The sequence below is a fragment of the Protopterus annectens genome, chromosome 9.part0, assembly GCF_019279795.1.
Source record: "Protopterus annectens isolate FY-2018-M chromosome 9.part0, PAN1.0, whole genome shotgun sequence".
Taxonomy (NCBI): Eukaryota; Metazoa; Chordata; order Ceratodontiformes; family Protopteridae; genus Protopterus; species Protopterus annectens.
This window is the reverse complement of record NC_056743.1, coordinates 1,270,022,341-1,270,049,520: the sequence shown is the minus strand read 5'-3', so window position 1 is coordinate 1,270,049,520 and position 27,180 is coordinate 1,270,022,341. Positions and strand designations below refer to the sequence as shown.

The window sequence follows — 27,180 nt, the reverse complement described above, 5'->3', positions numbered from 1 at the left end:
CCTCTTACATGTCCTTTTGTGAGGGACCTCCTCAGTGTGGCTCTCAGGGGAGGACTTGCAAACCTCCAGGTGCTCCCTTGGCTGAAGCTGCTTGAGGCATTACAGGCACAGGCTGTCCCTGAGAGGACAAAATGGTCAGAACCATACCCAAGCCAGAGGGGGTCAGGGTGGACTCCGAGGATGAGATGGTCAAGGATCTCGACGGTGCTGAGAGAACCCTCTCCACCACATCAAAAGCAGATGGAGAATGGACCTCCAAAGTAGACACCAATGGAGCTGTTCCCCGCTGATCTGACAGAGGAGTCAGAACCGAGATTCTAGGAGCTGAGATACCGAGGGAAGCACTGCGGTCCGACCCACTTGGAGACAACAGCACACCCTTGTATCTGACCCCAAGGCTATGGCCCCGAGAGCTCAGATCCATTTGCGAGGCACCCCCTCCAGAGGGAGAGGGTGCAGGCAAGACCCCCATATGAATTTGAGTGCGGAGGAATTTCCACATCATTTTGTCCAGCTCCACTTCACTGAGGGACCAGATAGAGCAGGAAGAAGAGGCCACAGAAGCAGGTCTAGAAAGGAAGTGAGGAGTGTCAGGGGACCACATTCTGACTACCTCCAGCTCAGGGGAGAATCTAGGGGAGTGGAGCTGGGAGAACCAGGCCTGGAAAAAGCAAGTTTTGTGGGTGAACCAGCCGGGAAGAGCAGTCGGGAGACCACTTGCAGGGCTTAGCCTTCTTTGACTTCTCCGCTTCCCCAGGCCTCTTGGCTGGAGTTAGAGTCCCTGAGGCCTGGAAAGGGGAAGATACTGATGCTGAGGAGGATCCAGTGGCAGGGGTAGGAACAGCCATTCCCAACATGGGCAAAAGGCCCTTAAGTATAAGCTTTTTCCTCCTGTCCTGAAGTGCTCTGAGATTAAACTCAGTGTAGATAGGACAGGAGGTATCAAGTTGAGATACCCCCAGGCAAACTAAAGAACCAAACCAGCAAATAGAACAAGCAGGCATGATATAGATATACACTACTTTAATAGTTCAAAAACCACACGATGAACAATATTCCACAAGTTAAGCGCTTTCTTCCCCAACTGCAAGGGACTTCATCAGAACAAAGGAATGTAACATCCCAACCTTTTATATATATATATATATATATATATATATATATATATATATATATATATATATACCCCACCCCAATTAATCATGTTTAATTGTTTAATTTAATAGAAACCTTTAAAACATAAAAAGCTAAAACATAGTATAAAATCAACCTATACATGCTAAAAGTGTGTTGTGTGTATGAATTAAAACACTATCCTAAAATACCAAAAGGACCAAAAAGAGCAAACTTTTAAGTTCCTGGTAATATAACAGCTTAAAAAAGACACACAGGAAAAATGCCTAGATATACAGTTGAACATCAGTGAGCTGAAATGGCAGCTGCATTTGAATACTGTGGAGTATCCAGGAATCAATGAAATGACTAGCATAGCTAGTATTTTAAAGTTAAAAGTATTTTAGGATAGTGTTTTAATTCATACACACAGCACACTTTTAGCATGTATAGGTTGAGTTTATATTATGTTTTAGCTCTTTATGTTTTAAAGCTTTCTAAATTAAATTAAACAATTAAACATGATTAATTGGGGTGGAGTACACACACACACACACACACACACACATATATATATATATATATATATATATATATATATATATATATATAAGGCTGGGATGTTACATTAATTTGTTCTGATGAAGTCCCTTGCAGTTGGGGAAGAAAGCGCTTAACTTGTGGAATATTGTTCATCGTGTGGTTTTTGAACTATTAAAGTGGTGTATTTCTATATCGTGCCTGCTTGTTCCGTTTGCTGGTTTAGTTCTTCAGTTTGTTGTTGTTGCAAATACCCCCAGGCAAACTACACACAGAGTGTGGCCATCCACTGGGGATAGCTTGTGGCCACATTCCAAGCAACGTTTAAAGCCAGATTTAGGGGCATCAGACATTATCCCTTAGATAAGGCCTAATACACGCACACACTCATGCCAGATAGAAGAAGAAGAAAGGGAGAAAAGGCATTTTTTTTTTACCGACGAGATCATGAGGGGGAGGATAGTAAAGAGACTAGAGAAGAAAACTTTAAATCACTTACGTGAATTTATTCACCCAAAAAACACTCACCATGCTGCCAAGAGGTCGGACCACGTTGGCTGTATCAGCAGCAAACAAGATCTGAAGGGAGGAAGGAGACAGGGGGTATTAAGGGTAAAGGGGAGGAGCTGAGAGCTCGAATCAAAGATGCTAGCTATGCGGCCGTATCGGATCCATGCTGGATCTGAAGCCCAAAGGTTGAAGATCAAATTAAGTAAACTACTTCAGATCAACTTTTTTATAGCACTCATTTCACTAAAACATACTTGTTCATCGTAAACCAATCTAGAAAGCCTAACAAACTGGCCTTTCACAATATTTCTCTTCATCTTCTAAGCATGACTACTAGAATAAAATAAATATAAATTACTATAGGTAGACTTCCTGTATATACTGTAATCAACTTACTCATCACTGATATTCTTGCGTTATAATAATATTCAAGTAAGTAATTGTATTATACTCAAATGTATAATTAAAAGTTAAAAAAAAATAATTAGAAGTCTCTAAAAATAAAAAAAATCTCTCTAATGTACTAATATCACTACCCCATGTAAAGAACCATCATAATCTAATCCACAGATTCACAAACTTGATTAACTTCTTTATGTAAAAAATGGCCCATGTCTAAAATAATATCTCAAACCATTGTAATCCTACTTCTTGTGCTGTTACTATGCATAAATCTTTAATGTCCTTTGTAACCAGCACGGCTTCCTTTTTGCATCTGTTGGATTTGAGCTGATCCAGCAAATGTCAAGAATCATGTAATACATCTGAAAAATGCTCCTACACACCTTTCAACTTATGGTCAACAAATACAGCTTCTTTTTCTTTCGGCTTTTCCCGGTTAGGGGTCGCCACAGCGGATCAGTTGTCCGCTCATAATTGGCAGTGGAGTTTTACAGTGTTGAGTTGCCAGCCTGGCACCCAACCTTCCACAGAAGGCACACACACACAAACACACACACACATACACCCACACACAGGGTCAATTTAGAGTGTCCAATCCACCTACAGCATGTCTTTGGGATGTGGGAGGAAACCAGAGCACCCAGAGGAAACCTACGTGATCACAGGGAGGACATGCAGACTACGCACAAAAAGCACCCCTACCGAGGATCGAACTGGAGAACCTCTTGCTGTGAGGCAGCAACACTAACCGCTGCACCACCGTGGCTGCCCTGTCAACAAATAAGGCTAATGGTTCAATTTTATTACCTCTAGCCAATGTAATTGGTCTTAAAGGAGGATCCAAGATGTTTGTATGAATTTTTGGTATACCAAATATAACAGGAATAATAGGATGTTGTACTTTAATAAAACTATATAGTGTTTCAGAAATGTCACCATTTAGCCTAATTCTTCTACAAACATGTCAATATTAGAATTAGCCAAATAAAATTCATATATAGAAACCACATTATAACATTGATCATTGTGTAACATTTGCAGAAACCACTCTGCCTCCTTTATTAGGTCTCATCACCCTCGCTTTGCTATCAATGGATAATTATTTTAAGAGTCTATATCAAAACTTCAAAGAAGTAAAATGCCAAACGTTAAAACATCGAACCCACAACATAGAATGATGAAAATAGCGAAGCCCCGGAACATCGAAATCTTACCTAGGGCAAGATTTCAGTGCGCCGTTCCGTGGCTTCGCTATTTCCAGCACTGTGGTGCGAGAGTTATGAACCTTAGCGTTAGGGTGTTGGTTAAGGTAAGTGGATAGTTAGTAATGTATGTATGGTGTAGTGTAGGGTTGGGTTTTGTTAACTGTATGTGTGTGTATTAATTGCTTTGTTTGGGTATAGTTTCGTAGGGTATGTGTGCAATAGTTACGGACCTTAGGGTTAGGGTGCGGGTTAAGGTAAGTGGATAGTTAGTAATGTATGTGTGGTTGGATTTTGTTAAATGTATGTGTGTGGTTTATTTATTTTGGTGTGCTTGTGTTGTGTGTATGTTTCTCGGAACAGCGATTTTTTTCCCTGGGAAAAAAATTCGCTATTCTGAGTGTTCGATGTTTTCAATATTGGAAATTCCAAGTTAGAACATATGGGGTTCGACATTTTGGAATTTCAAATATATGGTATAGATCCTTATTTTAATACTCACACTTCTGATACAGTAAGATCAAAATATTTCTTAACTGTTTTTGTTTTTAATAATGCACGAATATCAGTTTCCACCAATCTTTCAAATACAGTAAGAATGGGTGTTAAAGGTGGATTGAATACATTTTTCGTTTTTAAATCAAAATTATCACTGTGATCATTAACATTAGAGAAAAAATAAATGTCAGTGTAAAGGCTTTCAATTCTGGTAATATCCTAGCCATGTTTTCCCTCATACTTGAATCCCTTCTGAAACAAAATTTTATGAATCTGTGTAAAGACATCACTAAAATTGCAAATACATACATCATCTGACCATAATTCATTCTGAACATTAATGTCAACAGGGCTACTGTTACCAGTACGATTCAATTCCATTGTTGATGTTGAGGATTCCTGTACCTGTTCTTCTTATTGGTAGTTTGTTTTCTATTCACTATCCTTTATGATCTTGTCAGTGGGCCATCCTCTAAAAAAGCCTCTGTTTCTCCACTATTTCCTACATCAGAATCGTCCAAAGTGTCCAAAAAATTCTTATTGTTATTCCTATACTTTGGCCTGTAATAATTGTTGGAACTGACATTAAACTTGCTCTTTTCACTATTAACATTTTTATGTAACCAGCTGAGCCACATACCTTACAGCACAAAGAAAACTTACCCTTGGTAATCAGGTAAACATTGTTCTCAATGTACTGCTGTTTGTCGGGTCTATATTAGCTGAGTGAAAGTCCATTTACACGAATATGTAAACATCAACATGTATTGCACGAAACGGACTTATAGCGAACGTACAAAGGTGCGATTTCGGAAATGTCGAATTACCATGTTTGACCCGTCTGTGGAATAGCTGTATAAGGTAAGTGTTGGATAGTTACGGACTTTAGGGGTAGGGTGCGAGTTAAGGTAAGTGCATAGATAGGTTTTGTATGTTAGATTTAGTGTAGGGTTAGAAGTAGGGTTTTGTTAAATGTATGTATGTGGATTATTTATTTTGTTTGTGTATATTTTCGTAGGGGGAGTGTGTGGTAGTTACGGACCTTAGGGTTAGGGAGGGGTTAAGGATAGTGCATAGATAGTTGTGTATGTGGGGTTTAGTGTAGGGTTAGAAGTAGGGTTTTGTTAAATGTATGTATGTGGATTATTTATTTTGTTTGGATATATCTATGTAGGGGAAGTGTGCGGTAGTTATGGACCTTAGGGTTAGGGAGGGGTTAAGGATAGTGCATAGATAGTTGTGTAAGTGGGGTTTAGTGTAGGGTTAGAAGTAGGGTGTTTGTGCTTTACTTTAGGGTTAGAAGTAGGGTTTGGTTAGTGTATGTATGTGCTTTATTTATTTTGTTTGGGTAGGTAGTATGTAGCGGGTGGTAGGGTTGGCCGAGTATGACAGTTCGACATTTAAAATTTCATGGTTTAGTACATTCGGGATATCACGCAATAGGTGTCGGGGTTTTAGTATTCACTTAATAGTATTTTTGCTCTCGTAATATAGACTCCGGTTTGTCACATGCAAGCTTTTTAATTTTACACTTTCTATTGAGTTCAATTTGATTATTAACGTTGTTAAACATATTCTCAAATTTAGATTTGTATTTGGGAAATAATATATCTGCTTGAATAGATCTATTTAAATTTTCCAGTTCTATCCTCAGTCTGTCCAATTGTTTCATATTATGTTTAATGACAATATCTAAACACTAACAGGGATCAGTTAACCCATCAGGTATGTTTGCTGGAACATTAGTATTATCCTCCATACCTGAACAATGTTTGTGTGATTTGATGTAATGGTATAATACAGTTATAAGTTAGCTGTTTGGTTCTGATGTAGGCCACAGCTTATGTGCATGAAACTGCTTACCCCGTCATTAAATTAATTTTGTATGTTTCCAAGAAGTGGAGCTATTTTGCAAGTGTAGTTGAAATATTACCTAAACTTCTAAAGATGTTTATAATTTAGGCTTATCACATACCACTTTTATTTATTATGACTTAATTACAGTGTTATAGTATAAAAAGGATCTTGCAATATAGTTACTGAATCATAGCGTAGTAACTGTATTGCTACAAGGTTCGGTTATGTTTTTCCTTCATTAACAAATATAATGCAATCTCAAAACCATTTTAATTTTTCAGAGACTGTTTAAATTAGCTGTGTCATGTAAGAATGTACTGACTTTCCCAGTCATCAAAAGCAAATAAATACATAAATAAAATTATTATTAAATACTGCATCTGAGATACTGCAAACACAGTGCTTGGAAGTCACTGTATGAGCCTCAAAATATCTACCAGTGGTATTTTAGCCTACTGCTTGTTGTACAGATTCTCCCACATAGTGTACAAGATATGGATTCTATGCTCTGGGCTCTGAAGCCAGTGATCTGAGTTCATATCTCAGTGGAACCTGCTATGTACATGTGTGTGTGTGTGTGTGTGTGTGGGGGGCATCTCAATGTTAAAGCCACAGCTGTGCATTAAGAAATGCAGAACTATCACTCAGTTATAGGGATTTGATGTTTCCATCCAACACATTTACATTTCTTACCTGCTGACCACTTGGTTTTTTTCTGTATTCTTTTGCAGACTGCACATTTAATAGATTTCCAGACAACTCACATAAATTGTTTTCAATGCAGAACTGCGGTTCAGGTACATAACACTTAGTAATGCTGTATCAGTAACTTTTAACCACATTGTACACTCTTTCTGTAATTTTCAAGTCATACCTCAAAACGGATGGATCCATTCTTGTCCACGTCAAAAGCATTAAACAGGAAATGAGCATATGTTGTGGCATCTGCAAAAAGAAAGAAAGTAACATTATTATGCCTCACTTATGACATGGGTAAACAACCAGTTATATTATGACAAACACAGATAGCTGAATTTTATTTCATATGTGATTGTTGGAAGGACCTAATAACTAACACCATGTGAAACCCCATCATCACTCACCTGACATGTGAAATGTAACTTTTATTACAGACTGCATTCCTCACCACTTCTATTACAGAGTACAGGGTCTATATTTCAATCGCTCTAATGAGAGAAAATCCCAGAAATCGAAAACGATATTGCAGGGGGCTGTGCCCCCACACCCGCCGCTAAATATATTCCAACTCAGAGATCGCACTACAGTGAGGAAAGGGCAAATCCTCCAATCTTCACTGTACTGCGAACCCACAGCACGCATCTCAATTTCTGTGATTTTCGCTCATTAAAGTGATCGATTATATGAACTTTTGTTCATATAATATAGACCCTAGAATACATACTCCACCACCCTGCCAACAATGGAATGTTTCACTTGAGAGCCTGCCTGTAGTTGTTGGTCAGTCTGGTTCATGTAAAGATGCTTTACTTCTAGATAAGAACAACGTGATTCACGCATTTGGCATGTAACCAAAGTTTGCTTTTGTTTTCTTGCTCAATCACTCACTCTCCTTTCCCTCAACTTGTGTTACATGTGTGCCCTGCATTAAATTTCACTGTTTTTGCCTTCAGCATTCCTTCTGAAATGCCCTCACATTATTATTGAATGTGCACTCTTCAATTTCAGAGCATGTCATGTTGTCTCATTTCTCACTGTGTCATAGTTTTTCACATTTTGGTGACATAACATGTCAGAACATCTTAAAGTATCTCATAATGTATCATAAAATTCCTTAAACCATCCTAAAACCATGTCATAGCAAATCACATTATGTTATAACATCTCATTGCATGTCACCTGAATTATAGGCCAAAAGAGCAGTTTCAGAGCATGAGAATAATAAAAACATGAATCACCTCTATTGGCAGATTTAGTACTTCATACAACATTTCTTTTTATTTTGCATAAAACAAAGACAATCACAACACCAAAGGATGATTCAAAGAGAAAGAAAAAGGAACTGCAGCCGTAACACCACAATGTGCACAATATTTGCATCCTTCAGTGGAGACAGCAAACTCCTTTTCCCCTTGAGACAAGACAATATCAGGAACGTGACAAAGTTGCTTTTGCCATTAATTTTAAGCAGTCAGTATTGCGTACAGTTTATTATTCTGCAGAACCCTGTTTAGCACACGGGTGCCCACAACTGCCAGAAGAAATCCACCTTATTTCAACAGGCCAGTCAGTTACCACATCTATCCACTATGCTGGTTGAATTTACCTGCAGAACAATACTGCATCTTAGATGAATAATATAGTTTTTGTCCTATATACGTTAAACAACTACTTGGGCAGTCAGTTTGAAGGAGCCTCCACCACTCTCGGCTCTCATTAAGGCCAGCCTAAGCCAACTGAGTGCCAAGCACAGATCATTAACCCACATGTTGTACTTATTTTGTTCCAAGTACTCCCAATGTCATTGTATGAACAGTTTAATCATGCATGCAATCAATGCAATATGTTATCTTGCAGATTCATCTCTGGTTACAGTGAAGTCTACCATATAGATCCAGGAAAACAGAAATTCAGATTAAAGGAAGCAGAACAGAAATGTCCTCTTGAGGTTTCTCTCAAATTCTTTCATCAAATGATATTCTCAAAACATTTAGAATAGAGCTCCTCGGGCTTTTTGTCATTTGAAGTTGGAGTCTAACTTCCCTAAACCTAATGCACATAATGTGACTGATGTATAGAATGAACTGTATACTACGAATCGTGGAATATTTTTCGTACCTTGGCAAACAGCATTTTAAACTTTTTACACATTTCTGCATTTGGCTATCTCTCTTGATTGGGCATTTTTCTAATACTTCCCCTGGGTTGAGGTAATTCTAGAAGAGATTTATCACACATTGAGATACCAGACCTCAGCCTATCACAATACCTTCCAGGAGCCCATGTTACTACTTCCCACCATCTATCATCTAATAAGCTGGGAATGGCCTCAGTACTGTTTGGATCACTAGCCTGGATCAGATGATGTAAATCCCTTACAGACAACTTCCACCAAAATTTGGGACCATTCCCTTATGTCTGCTTATCATTTTAATTTACTCATCAGGAACCAATGTTTATGTTTTATCTCTGTGCCTCTTTTCCATGAAGAAAGCATCTCTCACTAGACCTTTACAAACTTTCTTCATCAGTAAGCATTGTGCCCACTCTATGAAGCTGCAGTGAAATATGACAGCTAACTTCATCTTCCCTCTCTGCAGCCATATTCCCTATGCATCAATTCAATGTTCAGTGTTATGTGAATCAAGCTCAATGCCTAAAAAAGGTAATCAAAGAGCTTGTCACTATAAAGACCTGGTTTAAATGCTCTCATACCCATTCACTGATCCAGATTTATTTTTAAATGGGTTAACTGATTCTGATTTTCTTACTGAGAGAATGCTATCTCACCACAAACTAGACTTCCAGTGAAAAACATCATTCTTCACAAGAAATACCTTAAAATCACCATTAACAAAATAATTATTGTCCCTAGTATTCAATGAATGTATCCTACTTTTAATACCAACAATCACCCCTAACTAACTTCTATTTAATTGTGAACAATGACAACAGCTTAATTCAATCATAATCATTTTTTCCTGTCATACCACAGTTTTCATTCTTGTAAAATGCCTTTGTATTCTTTCCAATCTACCTAACTGTAGTCTGTTATACACACATATAGACCCACCATATTCAATAATAGGTCAAATTACAGATTTAGAAAATGAAAGGCGGACCAACTTATCTATACTGATCAGACTTCTAAAAATACTATTAATTTCACAATAACATCTCCTAACAAAGTCGAGCACACATATTCAAAAACTTAAACTGCTATCATGTTAATTCCCTACTCCTTTACAGTATTGATCTCCTGAATGCTATCATTATCTAATGCATACGGATACTTAGGGTTCGCTTCCCCAAAATCTATAACACATTTTTTCTTAACATTGAATTTCATAGTATTCACTGTAACCCACCCAAATAAGTTATCCAAATATGTCTGAAGAGAAAAATGATCAACTATTCCTTAGATTACCGAGCCAACTTTTACATCATCCACATATTTGCACATCCAACCATTAATACTGTCTGAAAAACTAGTCATAAAAGTCCCAAATAAAACTGGACCCAAAACAGAACCCTGAGGTACCGCAGCTGTTAGACGCTTCTCATCTGAAAATGAATGGCCAATATTTACCCTACATCACTGACCTGTCAACCAATTACTGAACCACCTCACTACAAAAGCACTGATGTTACTGTGCCTCAATATGGAAATAATCTTAAAGCGAGGTATTGTGTCAAACGCCATCAACATATCCAAATAGAGTACATCAGCGATTACTCCTTCACTCAAAAGCTTTCATAAATGCCCATAAAAAGAGAGCAAATTAGTGCAACAAGACTTACCAGCTACAAAACGATGCTGGCTGGTATCAGACTTCCCACATAAGATATTAATAAAGTACAGTTGTGTACACTTACCATAAATGTAGATGTTCGAGTGTATTCACTGTTGCAGTCATTACATTTGGGTAATCTGCTGGCAGGTTGCCTCAGTCGGCCTGAATTCCAAAGTCTTGGGTCCTGCGTCGGTTGCTGTCTCCTCTTCCATGACGTCAGGTCGTCAGGGGTATAAAACAAGCAGCCGACGCCATTTTCTTTAGTTTTTCTTGCCCCAGATGTCAGGTGCCCCCAAAAAGGTAGCAAAAATATATATATAAAAAGTATATAAACATGCATCAATACAAAATTTACCTTCATCTACAAGCAAATACACAACTCAGGCTGTAGAAGATAAAGAAGGAAAGATAAACTCCAGAATGAAAGAGGGATGGTGGGCGGGTAACCTGGACTGCAACAGTGAATACACTCGAACATCTACATTTATGGTAAGTATACACAACTGTACTATGTTCTTCATGTTTCACTGTTGCAGTCATTACATTTGGGTAGAATCCCAAAGCTATGGATGGGAGGCTGAAGGTAAACAGCATTAGGTGCGGCTATGAGGCCCTGCAGAACTGCAGTAGCAAGGCCTGCCCTGGACTTAGAGTAGAGAGGCAAAGGATAATGCTTAGTAAAGGTGTGAACAGAACTCCAAGTAGCAGCCTCTAGAATGTCTTTGGTTGGTACTCCTCTGAGAAAGGCTGCTGAAGTAGCTGCAGCTCTGGTGGAATGAGACCTAATGCCCTTGGGCACAGGTTTGCCATGGTGTAAGTAGCAGAACAAATGCAGTGGCTTATCCACTCTGAAATAGTCTGCTTTGAAATAGCCTTTCCTTCTGATCCTGCAGCATATGTCACTAGCAATTGCTCAGTTTTTCTTAGAGCTTTAGTCCTGCTCAAGTAGAATCTTAGCTAACTGTGTACATCCAAGGAATGCAGAATTCTCTCCCCCTTGTTCTGCGGATTTGGATAAAAGGTTGGCAGATGAATAGTCTGGTTAAGAGCCACACTGGACACCACCTTAGGCATAAATGAAGGATTGGTCCTCAGAGACACCCTGTCTGGGTAAAATATGATAAAAGGCTCCACAGCCATGAGGCCCTGTAGCTCTGAGATTCTTCTTGCTGACGTAATTGCTAGTAGCAGAGCTGTTTTGCTTGATAAGAACTTTATATCAGTAGTAGCAGCTGGTTCAGATGGAGGCAGGGTGAGCTTTTCCAACACATAATTGAGGTCCCATGCAGGTATTGGTGATCTTCTAGGAAGCCTTACATTTTTGGCTCCTCTAAGATACTGCTTTAGTAAAGGATGAGAAAAGATTGGTGGCTCTATATTGTAATGAGCTGAAATGGCAGAGGCTTGGATTTTAATTGATGAGAAAGATAGGCCTTTGTCAAGCATCTCAGTCAAGTATTGTAATATTTGAGGAATATTTGGTTATGCTGTATCAGTTCCTTGTGCTTGATTCCAAGCACAGAATCTCTTCCATTTATTAGCATAAGATTTTCTAGTACTAGGCCTTCTGGCTTCCAAAATGACATCCATCACAGCTTTACTGAGAGGTGTTGTTTGTATAACTATATGATCAGCCATGCTGTCAGGTTCAGTGTCTGCGGTTGATTGCACAGGATCTGATTGTTTTGCTGGGACAGTAGTTTAGGTCTTTGAGGTAAGATCCAAGCTGGGTATTGAGACAAGTTCCTTAGGATTGGGTACCAGTATTGGCAGGGCCAGTCTGGGGCAATTAGTATCATCTTTTGTTTCTCTTGTCTGACTTTTAGTAGGACCCTAGGAAGAAGAGGCAGAGGAGGAACAGCGTAAACTGTTTTTTCCATCTGAAGGATGGGGCGTCCACTTTCCATGCCTGTCTGTGATAAGGCCTTGTGCGGAATCTTTTCAATTGATAATTTTGAGGAAAGGCAAGTAGATCTATGTCTGGGCTCACCCATTTCTTTGTTATCATGCTGAAGACTTGTGGATCTAGTTTCCACTCGTGAGGGTCCATAAGGTTTCTGCTTAAATCGTCTGCCAGAGTATTTTGTTTTCCTGGCAGGCATTGAGCTTGAAGATGTATTTGGTAAGTCAACACTGTGTCCCACAGTGCCATGGCTAATCTGCAAAGGGGGTATGAGTGCGTGCCCCCTGCTTGTTTATATACCACATAACCATGGTGTTGTCCATCTTTATCAGTAGTTGTCCTGGATGAAGTAAGTCCTTAAAGGCTGTCAGTGCATTTTGAACAGCTAGCATCTCTTTTTGGTTGATATGTAGATGCATTTGTTTTGGAATCCTTATGCCTGAATGCATCTTCTCGCCATGTGGGCCCCCCATGCATAATTTGATGCATCTGTTGTTAAGGTTCGGCTGGCAGGGGGTAGAGTGAAGGCCCGTCCCATGTTTTGGTGACATGCCTTTGCCCACCATAGAAACTCCTGTTGTAGGCATGGAATGAGAGGAATCATTGTTTCCAGACTGTGACAATGTTGACTCCATAAGCTTTTTAGATACCATTGAAGTTTCCTCATATGCAGTCTTGCATATGGAATCAGTAGGATGCAGGAAGCCATGAAGCCCAAAGCCTGCAGAATTTGTCTTGCAGATAACTGGGTTTTTGTTGCCATCAGTTTGAAGTAAGTAGTCAGTCTGGCATGAGGGAAGCCATCTGGGCAGTTGTAGTCAAGCTTGCACCCAGGAATGTTATCTTTTGAGAGGGTACCAGTTGTGATTTCTTTTCGTTTATTGTGTACCCTAGGCTTGTTAGAAGCCTTTTCACAAATGCCAGGTGTTGAAGAAGAATGTCCTTTTTCTCTGCTTGAATGAGACAGTCATCCAAGTAAGGATATATTTGTATACGTCTTTGTCTGCAAAAAGCAATTACTGGTGCAAGGCACTTTGTAAAGACCCTGGGCGCAGTAGATAAGCCAAAGGGCAGTGCAGAGAATTGGTAATGCATTAAGCCAGCCTTGAATCTGAGGCATCTTCTGCACAATTCCCTTATTGGGACATGCAGGTATGCCTCTTTTAGGTCTAAAGTCACCAGCCAAGCATTCTTGCCCAGCATGGGCAGAAGCTGCTGCAAAGTCAGCATTTTGAATTTTGGAATGTCCAGGTATGTGTTCAGAATTGATAAATCCAGTACTGCCCCCCAGGCTTTGTCCTTTCTGGGTACCAAGAACAGTCTTGAGTACAAATCTTGTCCTTTTTCCTGTTTTGGTACTGGCTGAATGGCCCCCATATCCATGAGGGACATTACCCGTTTCTGTGCCTCTGCCAATTGATTTTTTGGCAGATCCGGCCAACCGTTCGCCACTGGCAGAGTATGGAAATGGAATCTGTATCCCTGTGATACTATGTTTAGTACCCACTTGTCCTGGGTTATTAAATGCCAATTTTGTGCAAAAAGTGCTAATTTTCCCCCTAAGGGTGCTGCCAAAAGGTAAGTGCTTGGTGAAGGCAGAGGGAAGTCATTGGGACTGTTTTCTGTAGGTTTGTGCTTTATCTCCTCCAGATTTGGTGGTAGAAGCACCCCATTGCTTTGACCTGTAAGAATCTTGTGTCTGGTATCTGGAACCCTTTGGGTGTCTGGATTTGCCCCTTTGAGCTCTGTCTGACACAGGAAAGGACCAATTTTTTGTAGGCCAGTGTCTACTGAATCTTGGTGGCTGCACTTGTAAGAAGTCTTTTGCAGTTTGCATAGACTTAGCCTTGTCTTCCATTTTCTTTAAAACCTCTTCTGCCTTAATACCAAACAGAGTATCATGCTGTAAAGGTGCATCCAGTAATTTAGCGTCAACATGATCAGGCAAATTTTGCTCTTTAACCAGGCATGCCTCCTAATCACAGATCCAGTAACAGCGGCCCTGCAGGAGGCCTCTAAGGAATCAAAACCACATTGCAAAGTATGCTTTCCAACTTGTTCAGCTACAGGCAATAATTCCTGCATTTCTTTATTTTCTGCACATTCAGAAAGCAACATCATTTTCTGTTTCAGCAATCCCATAACATGTTGTTGATACTTGAGCATATGAAACTGGCAGTTTAAGGCCCTAATAGCCAAGGTTGCAGATGTATAAACCTTCTTTCCCCATCTATCCAGTGCCCTTGAATCTCTGTCAGAGGGGGTAGGATTTTTTGCTGTTAAGGCCTTAACTCTCTTTGGGCCCTGTGAAATAGTTTCAGGATCAGCAGCAGGATTTCTAAATAAAGATTTGTGTGAGTCAGGGACCCTGTAATATCTGTCAGGCTTGCTGGGAGCCGGAGGTAAGGAGCTTGATTCCGAAAACACATCATCCACAATGTCTAAAACAGGGGGTATGGCTAAAGGCCTGTGCCCCTTTTTTGATTCTGAGAAATCTTGACTCTCCCAGTGAAAATGCTCCCTCAAAGTATGCAAGATTTCTCCAAATGAATAATCCTCAGGAGGTGATGCAGATGGGATAGACTCCTCTGCATCAGAATCCTCATAGGGAGGTATAGATAATTCCTGATCAGAAGAGGAATCAGAAGAAATAGAAACCTGATCTGAAGATTCATAGTCAGTGTCTTGCCTAGGCCTCTTATCAGGAGGGGGATGGGAACCCCTGATCAAGGTAATAAGGTCTTCAGCCATTTTGATCATCTGTTTATTAGGCATAGCGGCCTGTGCATGTGGCTCATGCGTCAGTTTTTTAGCTTTAGAAGTTGCTTTTGTCTTTGGTTTTGCAGTTGTCGTCGGTTTGATATAAAAATGTTGAGGCCTGAATACACCCTCAGAAGCCGGTGCCTGCTCAGCGGCTCCGGACCCATCTGAGGGAGATACATCCGTGGGTCCAATACTTTGAGTATCTCGCAGCGTGCCGGACTCCACATGGGTCTCGGTAGGGGCCTGCGACTCAAAAGTAGTGGGTACCAGGGGCTGCGAAAGCGCCTCACTGAGTACTGGTGAACCAGCGACTGGCTTAGGAGAAGCTTTGTCATCATTTTGGACCTCGACTGTCTGTCTCTGTCCTTTTCTTTGCATTTTTTATGTACTCCGGTAGTCGGACTGCTATCCGACAACATTTCTGGGTAGTTAAATCTGTTTCCAAAATACTTTGAGGCAAAAATATACCGACGCTTAATAGTGCATTGGTTAAATCTAGCATAAAGCCGACAGCCAGGCACGTTGTGATCAGGGCCTAGGCAAGGAATACAGTTTAAATGGAAATCCTTATGAGGTATTTGCTTCCCATAAGTAATACAATTATTAACTTTTTCTGACATCGGTATGGAGCAAGAAAAAAGTTTTTCCAACGGGGTACTTAGCTTTAGTGAAGACTTCAGTTCTGAAACTCAAACTCGAATATTTCAGGAGTCGGCCAACCGGCACTTGCGAAAAGCTTCTGCTTCGGGCACCACGAGGCAGAAAGACTTAAGAAAATAGCGTCGGCTGCTTGTTTTATACCCCTGATGACCTGACGTCATGGAAGAGGAGATAGCAACCAACGCAGGACCCAAGACTTTGGAATTCAGGCTGACTGAGGGCAACCTGCCAGCAGATTACCCAAATGTAATGACTGCAACAGTGATACACGAAGAACATCATATTTCAAAATTACCTGTTCATAGCACTTTCCCATAATACTTGTAAGACTAATTGGACTATAATTTTCAACCACACTACTGTCTCCACCCTTAAACACTGGCACTATATGTGCCATTTTCCAAATAGCTAGCACATAACCTATTTCAAGTAACCTCTGGAAAGAAAGGTCAGATATAGAGAAATTTCCTTAATAAGAGCTACCAGAAAAAATCCATGTATACCATCTGGGCTATTAGAAGAATTACTTTTAATCATCTTCAGCAAATCTTCTGAGCTTAACAGAATAAGAGAAGAACAATCACTGGAAACAGCTACTGAAACATTTTGCTTATTAATACTTTATTAATTAATTGTATTATTAATTTAGAACTTACAAAGTCATTCAAAAATGCATTAGAGAAAAGGCTAGTATCAGTAACCAACTCTGAACCAATATTCTTGGGAATATCTTTATTGAGAATATAGTTGCATCCACTTCTTCATCATGGTCACCACTGACAGTTTTGCCACTATGCAGTGCATCATCAGATCAGCAGCTGAAAGCCCTTTAGCTTTTCCATTGTATAAGGCTTTTCATAAAACCTCATTGAAGACATCCTGCCCCATAGCAATGCAGTTAAGTACCTCTTAATCCTAAAAAATCAGTCCACTGGAATTTGTTAAGACATATTCAGCAGTGGGTTAAAAACAAACTTCGGCAAGTTCATTCAGTTGTCCCATAACTGGGCTTTAAGACTTAAGGATTACTGACCTCACCTGTTAATGTCTTGCTGCTTCTAGTAAAGAGTACAGCTTAACCTTTGTCCCTTTCCTCACTAACCAGTTTCATAGTAACTTAGTCTGTGAATCAATCCTTTAACTCCAACTCCTTAATCCCAGCTGAAATGCATAGGAAACACTTCTGCTTTCCTCACCCTCACAGACTTCTACAGTATATCTGTGATGCAAAGAAGACATCTGATTGGACTACACAAAATGCATTACATCAGCATCTGCAAACACAGTGACCAATTGTTAGACTTGTCTTCAACTGTAAGGACTTCTAGACATAGGTCTGCTTTAGAAGTATGTGTAAGGGCTCTAGGTGCAAGTTGAGTGAGAGGAAGGACAGCAAGCACTCCTGCTTCATGTCATTCTTAAAGGACACTAATGGGACAACCTGTCCTGGTTTTCATGTCATTCTTAAAGGACACTAATGGGACAACCTGTTTGGTGTAACTCTAGATGCAATCACTTTGTCCAGCTGCCAGACTGCTGTTTTAAGAGTGAAAGGAAATCTCATCTGCCCCTTCACTAAAAGGGAAAACTAACTCTGTAAAATTCCTCTTCCACATTTAGCATGTCCAAGGCCATGGACAACCTCCTCTTCCCTATTGCTTCAATAGTGTATAACACCTTAATAAAATGATGTACTATTTGTCAAACTTTTATAAAACATGTCTGCTGATCTGACACTGTTGTCATTAATACTTTCCCCAACCTTTTTGTCATTATCTTTGTCAAGATGTTTATAACCTGATCAATTACAGTTACAGACCCATATCTATTTGCTTGTTCCAAGGGTTTTCCTGTTTTTAGCAGAAGAGACATTGTCGTCATGATCATGATAAAACATAGTGAGCGAACTCTCAAACCAAGGTACCTTGTATTTGGGTAAGATATTGACAATGGCAGTTAGTTAGGGCAGCCGCGGTGGTGCAGCGGTTAGCGTTGCCACCTCACAGCAAGAGGCTGTCTGGTTCGATCCTCAGCTGGGGTGCTTCTGTGCGGAGTCTGCATGTCCTCCCTGTGGTTGCGTGCATTTTCCCTGAGTGCTCCAGTTTCCTCCCAAATCCCAAAGACATGCTGTAGGTGGATTGGACAATCTAAATTGGCCCTAGGTGTGATTGTGTGCAAGTGTGTGCCTTCTGTGGAAGGTTGGGTGCCAGACTGGCAACTCAACACCAAAAAACTCCACTGCCAGTCATGAGCGAACAGGTGATCTGCTGTGGTGACCCCTAACCGGGAAAAGCCTAAAGAAGAAGAAGAAGAAGAAGATTGACATTTGCAGTGATTTCAGGTTTTTAGTACTATAGCCTCAAGTAACTGTTTTTCCTATTGATCTTTACCCTCTACAGCTGTGATGCCTTCCATTTCATTCAGTTCCTCAGCTCATTTCAGATTATATATGCCTGACTGCAGTCGTCAAAAATGCCTGCAACTTCCTTTGGTTTAGTTGTGGTAATCATTCTCTTTCCTGTTCTTTAAGGTGTGATGCTTTCTGTCTTCTTGGCTATCTGTTTCTAGGAGGTATCTGGGCCTTATGACTTTAGACAAGTAATCCAGTTTCTCTTTCCAGAGATCCTGAGCTGCGTTTTGTCTCTATCTTAGTCCTCCTGCCTATTTTCATTATCTGATAATGACACAATTGCTCTTAACAAACATTCCTCCGTTATACCCATATATTTCTTTCCTTCTCTTGTTAAGGATGTGAACTCACATGGGTAGATCATTAACTACCTTCCATGTCTGGTCAGTGTTAGCCACAGTTACAAGTTTGCTTCAGTATGCCACAGATACCCAGTCAGGTCAATGTCTAACATCAGGCTAATAACAGTGGAGCGAAATGGATACCCCCTTGCCATCCAATGCTTTAACTTTAACAGAAATAAATGAGGCCACAAGTTGAAAAACACTTGTGAGTTTTATAACAGTACTCTGCCTGTTTCCAACTGCATCTTATCCCACATTACATGTGTGGGTATCAAAAATATTCAGCCTTACAGTAGCTTCAGGCATCTACAGATTAGAATGCCATGGCAATGGCAGTGGACTCCCCAAGCAATTATAACTCTGTCAGACTTAAAGAAGAATACATATTTCTCAGTGTTTTATACATATAATTGAGGATCACCACTTGCCGGAGACCTATCCAAAACTTTGAGTGAAGATCCTTCTATTTTCATTGCATAAACCTTTTATTTTCCAAGTGTATATTTCAGTAACTTCACTCATAATGTGAATACAGAAAAAAGCATCAATATAAGACACTATCCCTTCTCTGCACCACAGACCTCTACAGTATGTCACAGCACTGTCAGGTCACAGTTATGCACTACAGATCTCTGTAGTATGTCACAGCACTGTAAGGTCACAGTTATGACCACAGCCATCTGTAGTATGTCACAGCACTGTCAGGCCACAGTTATGCACCACAGATCTCTGCAGTAGGTCACAGCACAGTCAGATCACAATTATGCACAACAGACCTCTGTAGTATGTCACAGCCCTGTCATGTCACAGTTATGCACCACAGACCTCTGCAGTATGTCACAGCACAGTCAGGTTACAATGATGCACCACAGACCTCTGTAGTATGTCATAGCAATCTCAGGTCACAGTTATGCACCACATACCTCTGTAGTATGGTATAGCACTGTCAGTTCACAGTTAGGCATCAGAGACCTCTGTAGTATGTCAGAGCACTCTCAGGTCACTGTTATTCAACACAGACATCTGTAGTATGTCACAGCACTGTCAGGTCACAGTTATGCACCACAGAACTTTGTAGTATGTCACAGCACTGTCAGGTCACAGTTATACACCATGGACTTCTGTAGTATGTCACAGCACTGTCAGGTTACAGTTATGCACCACATACCTCTGTAGTATGTCACAGCACTCTCAGGTCACTATTATGCACCACAGCAGTACAGTGAGCTATCATAAGGTAACATTTACCCTCATACATTGGGCCCTTAACTGGTGGTCTGTTCCCCCTTCCCACCTTACATGAGGATTTTAAACTTCTGTACATTTTCCTGCCATCCTCCCCATTTCACAAACTGAAACAAAATGCATCATTCAAAAGCAAGATCATGGTTACCTAAAGACAGCACTGTTCCAAACATTCCTTAGTTGCTACCATTACTTGTATTCCACAAACACCCCTTTAGTGACCAAACTTGCAATAACAGCACCAGCTCCTTACATATTACCCAATCTCTACACATCCTAGCCATCTTATGAAGTCATCCACAAACTGACTAATATACTCTCCTTTAAAGTAATCCAAGACTTCTAATAAACTCAGCAGCTAGACATTAAGGTCACCAGACTTTCCTGCCATAAGTAGCCTATCTATCTATCTATTTATTGGGTCTATTTTGGAACGATGAAAAATTAAAATATTGAGCGCTCACATGAGCGAAAAATCAGGAATTCGATATTTAGTTTTTTGGATCGCAGTACAGTGAAGATTGGAATATTTGCCCTTTCCTCACTGTAGTGCAATCCCTGTTTTGATGAACCTTTTGCATAGCTGCAAAACAAACAAACCACATCAGGACTTATATTTTGCTTGCAACATAAATAGGACATGGAGAGACAGAAAAGTTACTCAGAAAATTCCCATTCTCTGGAACAGGCTCCCCATCCATATGAAGCAGAGTTCCTCCCTAACACTATTTAGGTGATTAAAGGAAGATAGTGAGGCCCACTGCTTAAAATGTGGGGGAAGCTTATTCCAGAGGTTTTGGAGACACTGAGTTATAAACCTGTCCCTCCAATGTGTTATGTTTTTCTGTTGGTAAAGATTTAGGTCCCTGGTTATAGTAATGTTGGAGATACTGAACTTGTAGAGAATCTGGAAGTTCCAAACAGTCGAGTCTCTAATGGTGTGATAAGTAATACAGAGATCTCTTCTCAAATGTCTATAAGACACCGGACAGATTATAAGACACTGGATAAAGATAGTGCTTCCAGCCTCTCTTGGTAGTTCAGGGACCTTAAATCTGAAATCTTTTTGGTTAGCAGTGTTTGGGGTTTTTCTAATTTTTTTATATGTTTAGTGAGATACATCCCAAAGAGGGCATAATTTTTGATAACTGGTCTGAGCAATGCTGAGTATAAGGGAGTGAGTACCTCTTTAGACCTTGGTGATATTCCTTTGGCAATTAGCTGTGATATATAAATGATTTGATTTCCTGAAAACCCGCGGTAGTGGTGCTGCGGTAGTGTTGTCGCCTAATAGCAAGACGTTGTCCCGTTCGATTCTCAGCTAGAGCGTCTTCTGTGTGGAGGCATGCGTGAATGAGCGTGTCTTCATTGAAGGTTGTGCATCAGGGCTGGTAACTTGGCACGTAAAAATCCACTACCAAACATTAGCGGACCGGAGTTCCGCTGTGGCGACCCCTAACCGGGATAAGCCAAAAGACACAACATATAAATTATTTCCTGACAATTGTTGTTACATGATGGTCAAAAGAGAGGAGGCTATCGACCCAGGTACCTGGGTCCCTGCTACATTTTCATTTTTCAGTATTGTCCTGTCTGCACAGTATGTTGAGGGGAGGGTTCTTCTACTAAAAGTGATGATACTACACTTTATAGTATTTAGTTTGCGCTCATTTTTAGTACACCAAGTGTTTACTAGGGTGAGTTCAGTTTGGGGAATTTGGGAGTCAAACTGTGATTTAACAACAGTCCCCAGTTTGCAGTCATCTGCAAACTTTGTTAGCCAGACATCTTGGCTTTCTGCTTGGAGAGCTGAGAAGTAAACACCATAAAGGAACGGTCTCAGCATTGAGCCCTGAGAGACATTGCTGATCACTTTCATATTTCCTGATGAGACACCGGCAACTCCCACTGTCATGCTTCTGTCTTTTGGCCAGTTTGCTATCTATCTTAACACACATGGGTCAGTTTTTAAAGCATTTAAGTCTTTTTATGATGTTAACATGAGGAATGGTGTAGAAAGCCTTGGCTAGGTCAAGATAAGCTGCATGCACCTTATGGCCCCATATGCAGCCTCCGTAACCCTTTCAAAAAAGTTTGACAGATTAAATGAACAGGCTTCACCTTTCACAAAGCCAAATTGTTGGGGGAAAAGTTTAATAACTTTCTTGATAATGCAGTTTATGAGGGCAGTTATAACGCATCACAACAGAGGTGTTCCACTCTTCAGGGACAAAACCAGTAGGTAAACTTATTATAAGGAATGTGTCTGCAAGGACATGTTTAATACTATTTATTAAGGTTAGGTCTCATGGAGGAAGTATTTTTGGTCTTATTTAGCACTTTCAGAAAATGATCTACAGAGATAATTGGGGGAGAAAGGAATTCAAATATTTCCTGTCTTTAAATAGAAGTTTTGGGGGTGAAGGCACTAAATTTGTTTGCAAGAATATTGGCAATGTCTGCTGGGTCAAAATAGGGGGACACCCTAATGGGTAAGTTCTGAACAATTTATGGCATTGCTTTATAGTTTTCTAACGTAACTAAAGAAGGATTTACAATTATCTTTGTCCTCAGAGGCCGGCCTAAGTTCATGGGCTGTTTTAGCGGACCTGAAAGTGTTTTTCACTTTTTTTGTAATGCTTTTGATATTATCTTTGAAAAAATGGGTTTTGGATCTGTTAACTACTTTAAGGAGTACCTTTCTTTTGTTGTATAGTTTATTTATGGCAGTGGACCACCAAAGTAACCTGCTTCTGAATTTCAGTGACACTTGGTTTTGTTAGGGACTGCTAGCTTTATTCATTTTTCTAAATAGGTGTAAAATTTCTTAGTGAAACGTGCTGCTCTATTAAGGTCAGGGAAGGTACAGTCATGAGTGAATTTTGATACTTTGTCAAAGAGTAACTTGAGCATAACATGTTTTTAGTCCTTAAAATCAGTGAGGTTGGCTGTAGGAGCTTTTGGGATTTTAAAGGAGAAGGTCAAATGTTTATGGTCAGAGTTCACTGGGGAAGACGATACCAGTTTTACCAACTGCTCAAGAGAATTTTTGTTTATTAAGTTGGGGAATGTTTAGCCATATCCTGCATTGGAGGTATAAGGCCCCAGTTTATTGAAGGATAGTTAAAGTCACACAAAATAAGGGGATTTTTTCTCAGAGTGTGATCAGTTAGAACAGTGAAGACTCTTACATGGTCATCAGGGGACAAAGTAGGTGTTCTGTGTAACAAGCTATTAGTAACTAATCCTATCTAGAGTGATGTGTAGTTCGGAGAGTTCAGTTTGTGAGTTCCCAGGGATCTGCATGAAAATAGGTTCCTTGATAAATGTGGAGAATCCACCACAGTTGCATTTTGTTCTGAAAGCATGGAAATCACAATACCCTGGTGTAGAGGGCGTTCTTTCTTTACATTTAAAGCAAGTTTCAGTAAAGACACAGACAAGGATGTTTTCCAAATGCTTGAGTACCTCAAGATCAGACTTTTGGCACTGAGGGCCACCTTAATGTGATCCGCTTTTAGGACTGCTATGTTAGTTACATTATAATGTCCATCAAGTGCCTTCTGCCTAAAAAAATGGCATTGGGGTACAGCAAAGGCTTTAGCCAGTATACAGAGTCCTTGAAACAAGAGGTACAGGCTATCCTTAGGGAAGCAAACCGGACTGTTTAGCTTCTTGTCTCATATTGACACATCCTGGATCCCCTAGAATGAAACCAGCTATTTAACCAATTATTAAAGCCAACTATATTTTATCTGTATCTAGGCATCACTCAGGGTGAAGGAAGGATCCCACTCAGAACTATTGTCTTACCTGTATTTTTAACATGCATGCAAAGTTCTGGCACTTCTCTCTCTGCATATCTCTCAGGGTTTTATGCCTCACATTGACCACTCCAGCATGTACCACAGTTATGTTATAGTCATATTTATCAGGAGTTAGAGTCATTAGGGCTCTTGCATTTCAGAGATCTTGATGCCTAAAACACAGGTCACTGTAACCCTCTCCTTATCTAGCCCTGTGAGTGGCAACAGAGTCATCTATCACTAAAACATTACCATTTCTGCTGGTTCACAGTGAAGATTTGGTGTGTTTTTTCCCTAAGGTGACTTTTTATGGATGGTATGCATGAGGTGGAGAATGGATTTGATTTTTGCTAATGCTTAATCTTTTTATTTTTGGGAGGCTTTGAGAGTGATTGTTTTACAGTCCTTGCATAAGACAGTATGGTATTATTAGTGAAGGACTGTGGAGGAGGTGTATGAAGCGCAAAGGGGAAAGATTTTAGATGAGAGGGAAAACTCCAGATTAATTAGGTATTTAAACCTCTCACAGATGGAATTATAGGTTCATAGGAGATTACTAGATTAATGGCCCAAGAGTCCTTACAAGCTTAGCCATATTTAACCTGAGTTTCCCAATTTTCAAAACCTAAGTGAACAGAGTTCACAGAGGTATGAGCCTATGCTATGGTATCTAATACAGACTGCCTCTGTCTTTGAGGGACAGTGGGGGGGTCACCCCAGAAGTAAATTTACAATTACCCATCCATTGATCTAGTTTGCGCTTGAAAAAGGTCATGGAAAGGTTATGCTTTACGTGCATAGAAAGCTTGTTCCAGAGAAGGGGTAGTCTCTGAGAGATGTATTTCTCTCTCCAACATGATTTAGTCATGTCAGTGGTGAGGTTAAGATCACTGGAATGAGTGAGCCTCATGCAGTTTGATTTACAAATGTGTAACATTTTGGTTTGCCCTGTTAGCCAGCCACAGATCACCCCTTTGTAGCCTTAGGAGACAGAATACAGTGATAGAGATTTCAATCTTTCTATGTAGAACTTGTTTTTTATACCCTCTATCTTCCTGGTGAGAAAACTCTAAGGTCACTCCAGCTGTTGCAGATGTCTGGTGATGTACATGCAAAGGGTGCATTTTGCTCAATTACTGGTCTGCTGCGGTAGCGTTGTCGCCTCACAGTAAGACGCTGTCCGGTTCGATTCTCAGATAGAGTGTCTTCTGCGTGGAGACATGCATGAATGGGCATACCTTCATTGAAGGTTGTGCGTCAGGGCTGGCGACTCGGCATATAAAAATCAACTGCCAATCATTAGCGGACCGGAGTTCTGCTGTGGCGACCCCTAACCGGGAAAAGCAGAAAGACACAACAACAACAACAACATTGGTCTGATGAGGGCAGAGTACAATGGAATTATAATGTACGTTGATCTAGATGCCATACTCTTACTTATGAGTTGTGTCACACAGAAGGACTTCCTCACCACTGTGGACACATGGTGGTTGAAGTTCGGATTACTGTCAAACTCAGTACCCAGCTCACATACCACTGGGTCTCCTCTTAGGGGGGTGCTGTCTATATTGTAATTTTCTGGGGTATTTGCTTTCTCAAAGGGAGTAATTATGCATATTTTTGCATTTAGTTTTAGTCAATGACTCTGGCACAAATCATTTGTCAACATTAATTTTTTATGCAGTATATCAGTATCGTTCAGTGATTCAGTGATTGCCCCAAATTGCAGTCATCCACGAACATGGTCAGCCAAAGGCCAACTATGTTTGCCTTACATTCTGAACAGGAGAGGGCCTAGCATAGAACCCTGTGGTAAGCCGCTGGTGACTGGCCTCTTGCAAGAGGTAAATTCACACGCTTCGACAGTATGTGTCCTGTCAGTGAGCCATTTGGCTACCCACCTGGAGATATAGGGTTTATGCCCAGTTGAGATAGTTTCTCTATAATACCTGAGTGGGGAACTGTGTCAAATACCTTGGCTAGATCAAGGTAGGTGGTATGCACAGTCTTTCCATCATCCATGGCCCTGGTGACATTCTCGAAGAAGTCAACCAGATTTAACAGACATGATCTATCCTTAATGAATCAGAACTGGATTGGATCCAGAGTCTGGAGATTACCTATATCCTTGTTGAAGAAGTCCATGATGATTCTTTTCATGGCCTTACAGATGAGGCTGGTCAGGCTTATGGGTCTATGATTCCCTGGGTCACTTGGTGTTCTTTCTTTATGCAGAGTGATGACTGTTGCCGTCCTCTGTTCTGCCAGAACATAACCTGTCTGGAAGATGTGGTTAAATAGAAATCCAAGTGGATCTGCTAGATCATGTTTTAAATTTCTTAAAAGGCAACCTGGGATCTTGACAGGGCCCACTGATGCCATCTTTTAGTCTTTTTAGAGGTGACCTGCTGTCTTGAGATAACAGGCTGAGGAATGGTTGCAGGTATACTTTGGGGGAGGACTGTTAGGGACGGGGGTGAAGACTGATCCAAATCTTGTCAGCTAATAGGTTGGCTATTTCATCCGGTTAAGTATGGGTGGTGCCATCCAGTACCAGCAATGGGCATAGATGTGTATTCCTTTAAAGATTTTGAACATAGTTAAAAATGCTTCATGGCACTCCTTGGCTAGGAAGGCTAGTTTTGCTTTGTAATTTGCTTCTGAGGGCTTGACTAGATCTCCGTTTTGTTTGAATAGACTAGTGAAGGATTTCTTATTCAGCTGAGTGTGTCCCCACTTACTTTTGGACATTAGTTTCTTTCTTTTGTTGTACAGCCTGCTTATACCAGGGGTCCACCAGGGTGGCTTGTTTTTCCAGCAAGACCTGGGTTTAATCCAGTCCAGTACAGTCAATTCTATACAAATGCTTTAGTGGCTATACAGGGTATTGGTGTACACCTCTGTATAGGATTCTGTGTTTTCTGGATTCAGGGGAGCTGTGAAATTTCTTATGCTATCACTTACTAGGAGGTAAGTTGTCTTGGTGAAATTCTTTTGAATTTTTGATCTTGATGGGGTATCTGACTTTATACTTATGTCAAAGGAGACCATTTTGTGGTCCAATCTTACCAAAGAGGACATTACATAAGGGGGATATAATGCTCCCCAATATTAGTCAATACTATGTCCAAGATATTTGAGCCCCTAGTAGGTGTGCCAACCAGCTCTTCCAGAGCATTTGCATTGACAAAGTCCAAGAACCTCTGAACCTGCAAGTTAGTGGTAGTGTATGTTCCCCAGTCAATGGTAGGATAGTTAAAATCACCCATGAGTAGGGTTATTGAGCTGCATGATAAGTGACTCCAGTAAGTCCAGGTAAGCAGTATGCTTTTCCTGGTTCATGCTGGGGGGACCTACAGCTAACAATGATGTGGTAGGGGATTTTGCCTATGGTTCATTGGACATAGAATAGCTCGAGAGAGTCATACTGTTTG

At 40.4% G+C, this 27,180-nt stretch overlaps 1 protein-coding gene across 1 annotated transcript in view; it reads right to left on the bottom strand.

The window, feature by feature from the left end:
* Positions 1 to 27,180, bottom strand: part of KCNIP3 (potassium voltage-gated channel interacting protein 3) — a 1,359,129-nt gene that overhangs the window by 168,165 nt on the left and 1,163,784 nt on the right. Inside the window, exon 4 of the mRNA XM_044084193.1 lies at positions 6,997 to 7,067. Coding sequence (XP_043940128.1) covers positions 6,997 to 7,067 — 71 coding nt within the window. The remainder of the gene's footprint in view (positions 1 to 6,996; positions 7,068 to 27,180) is intronic.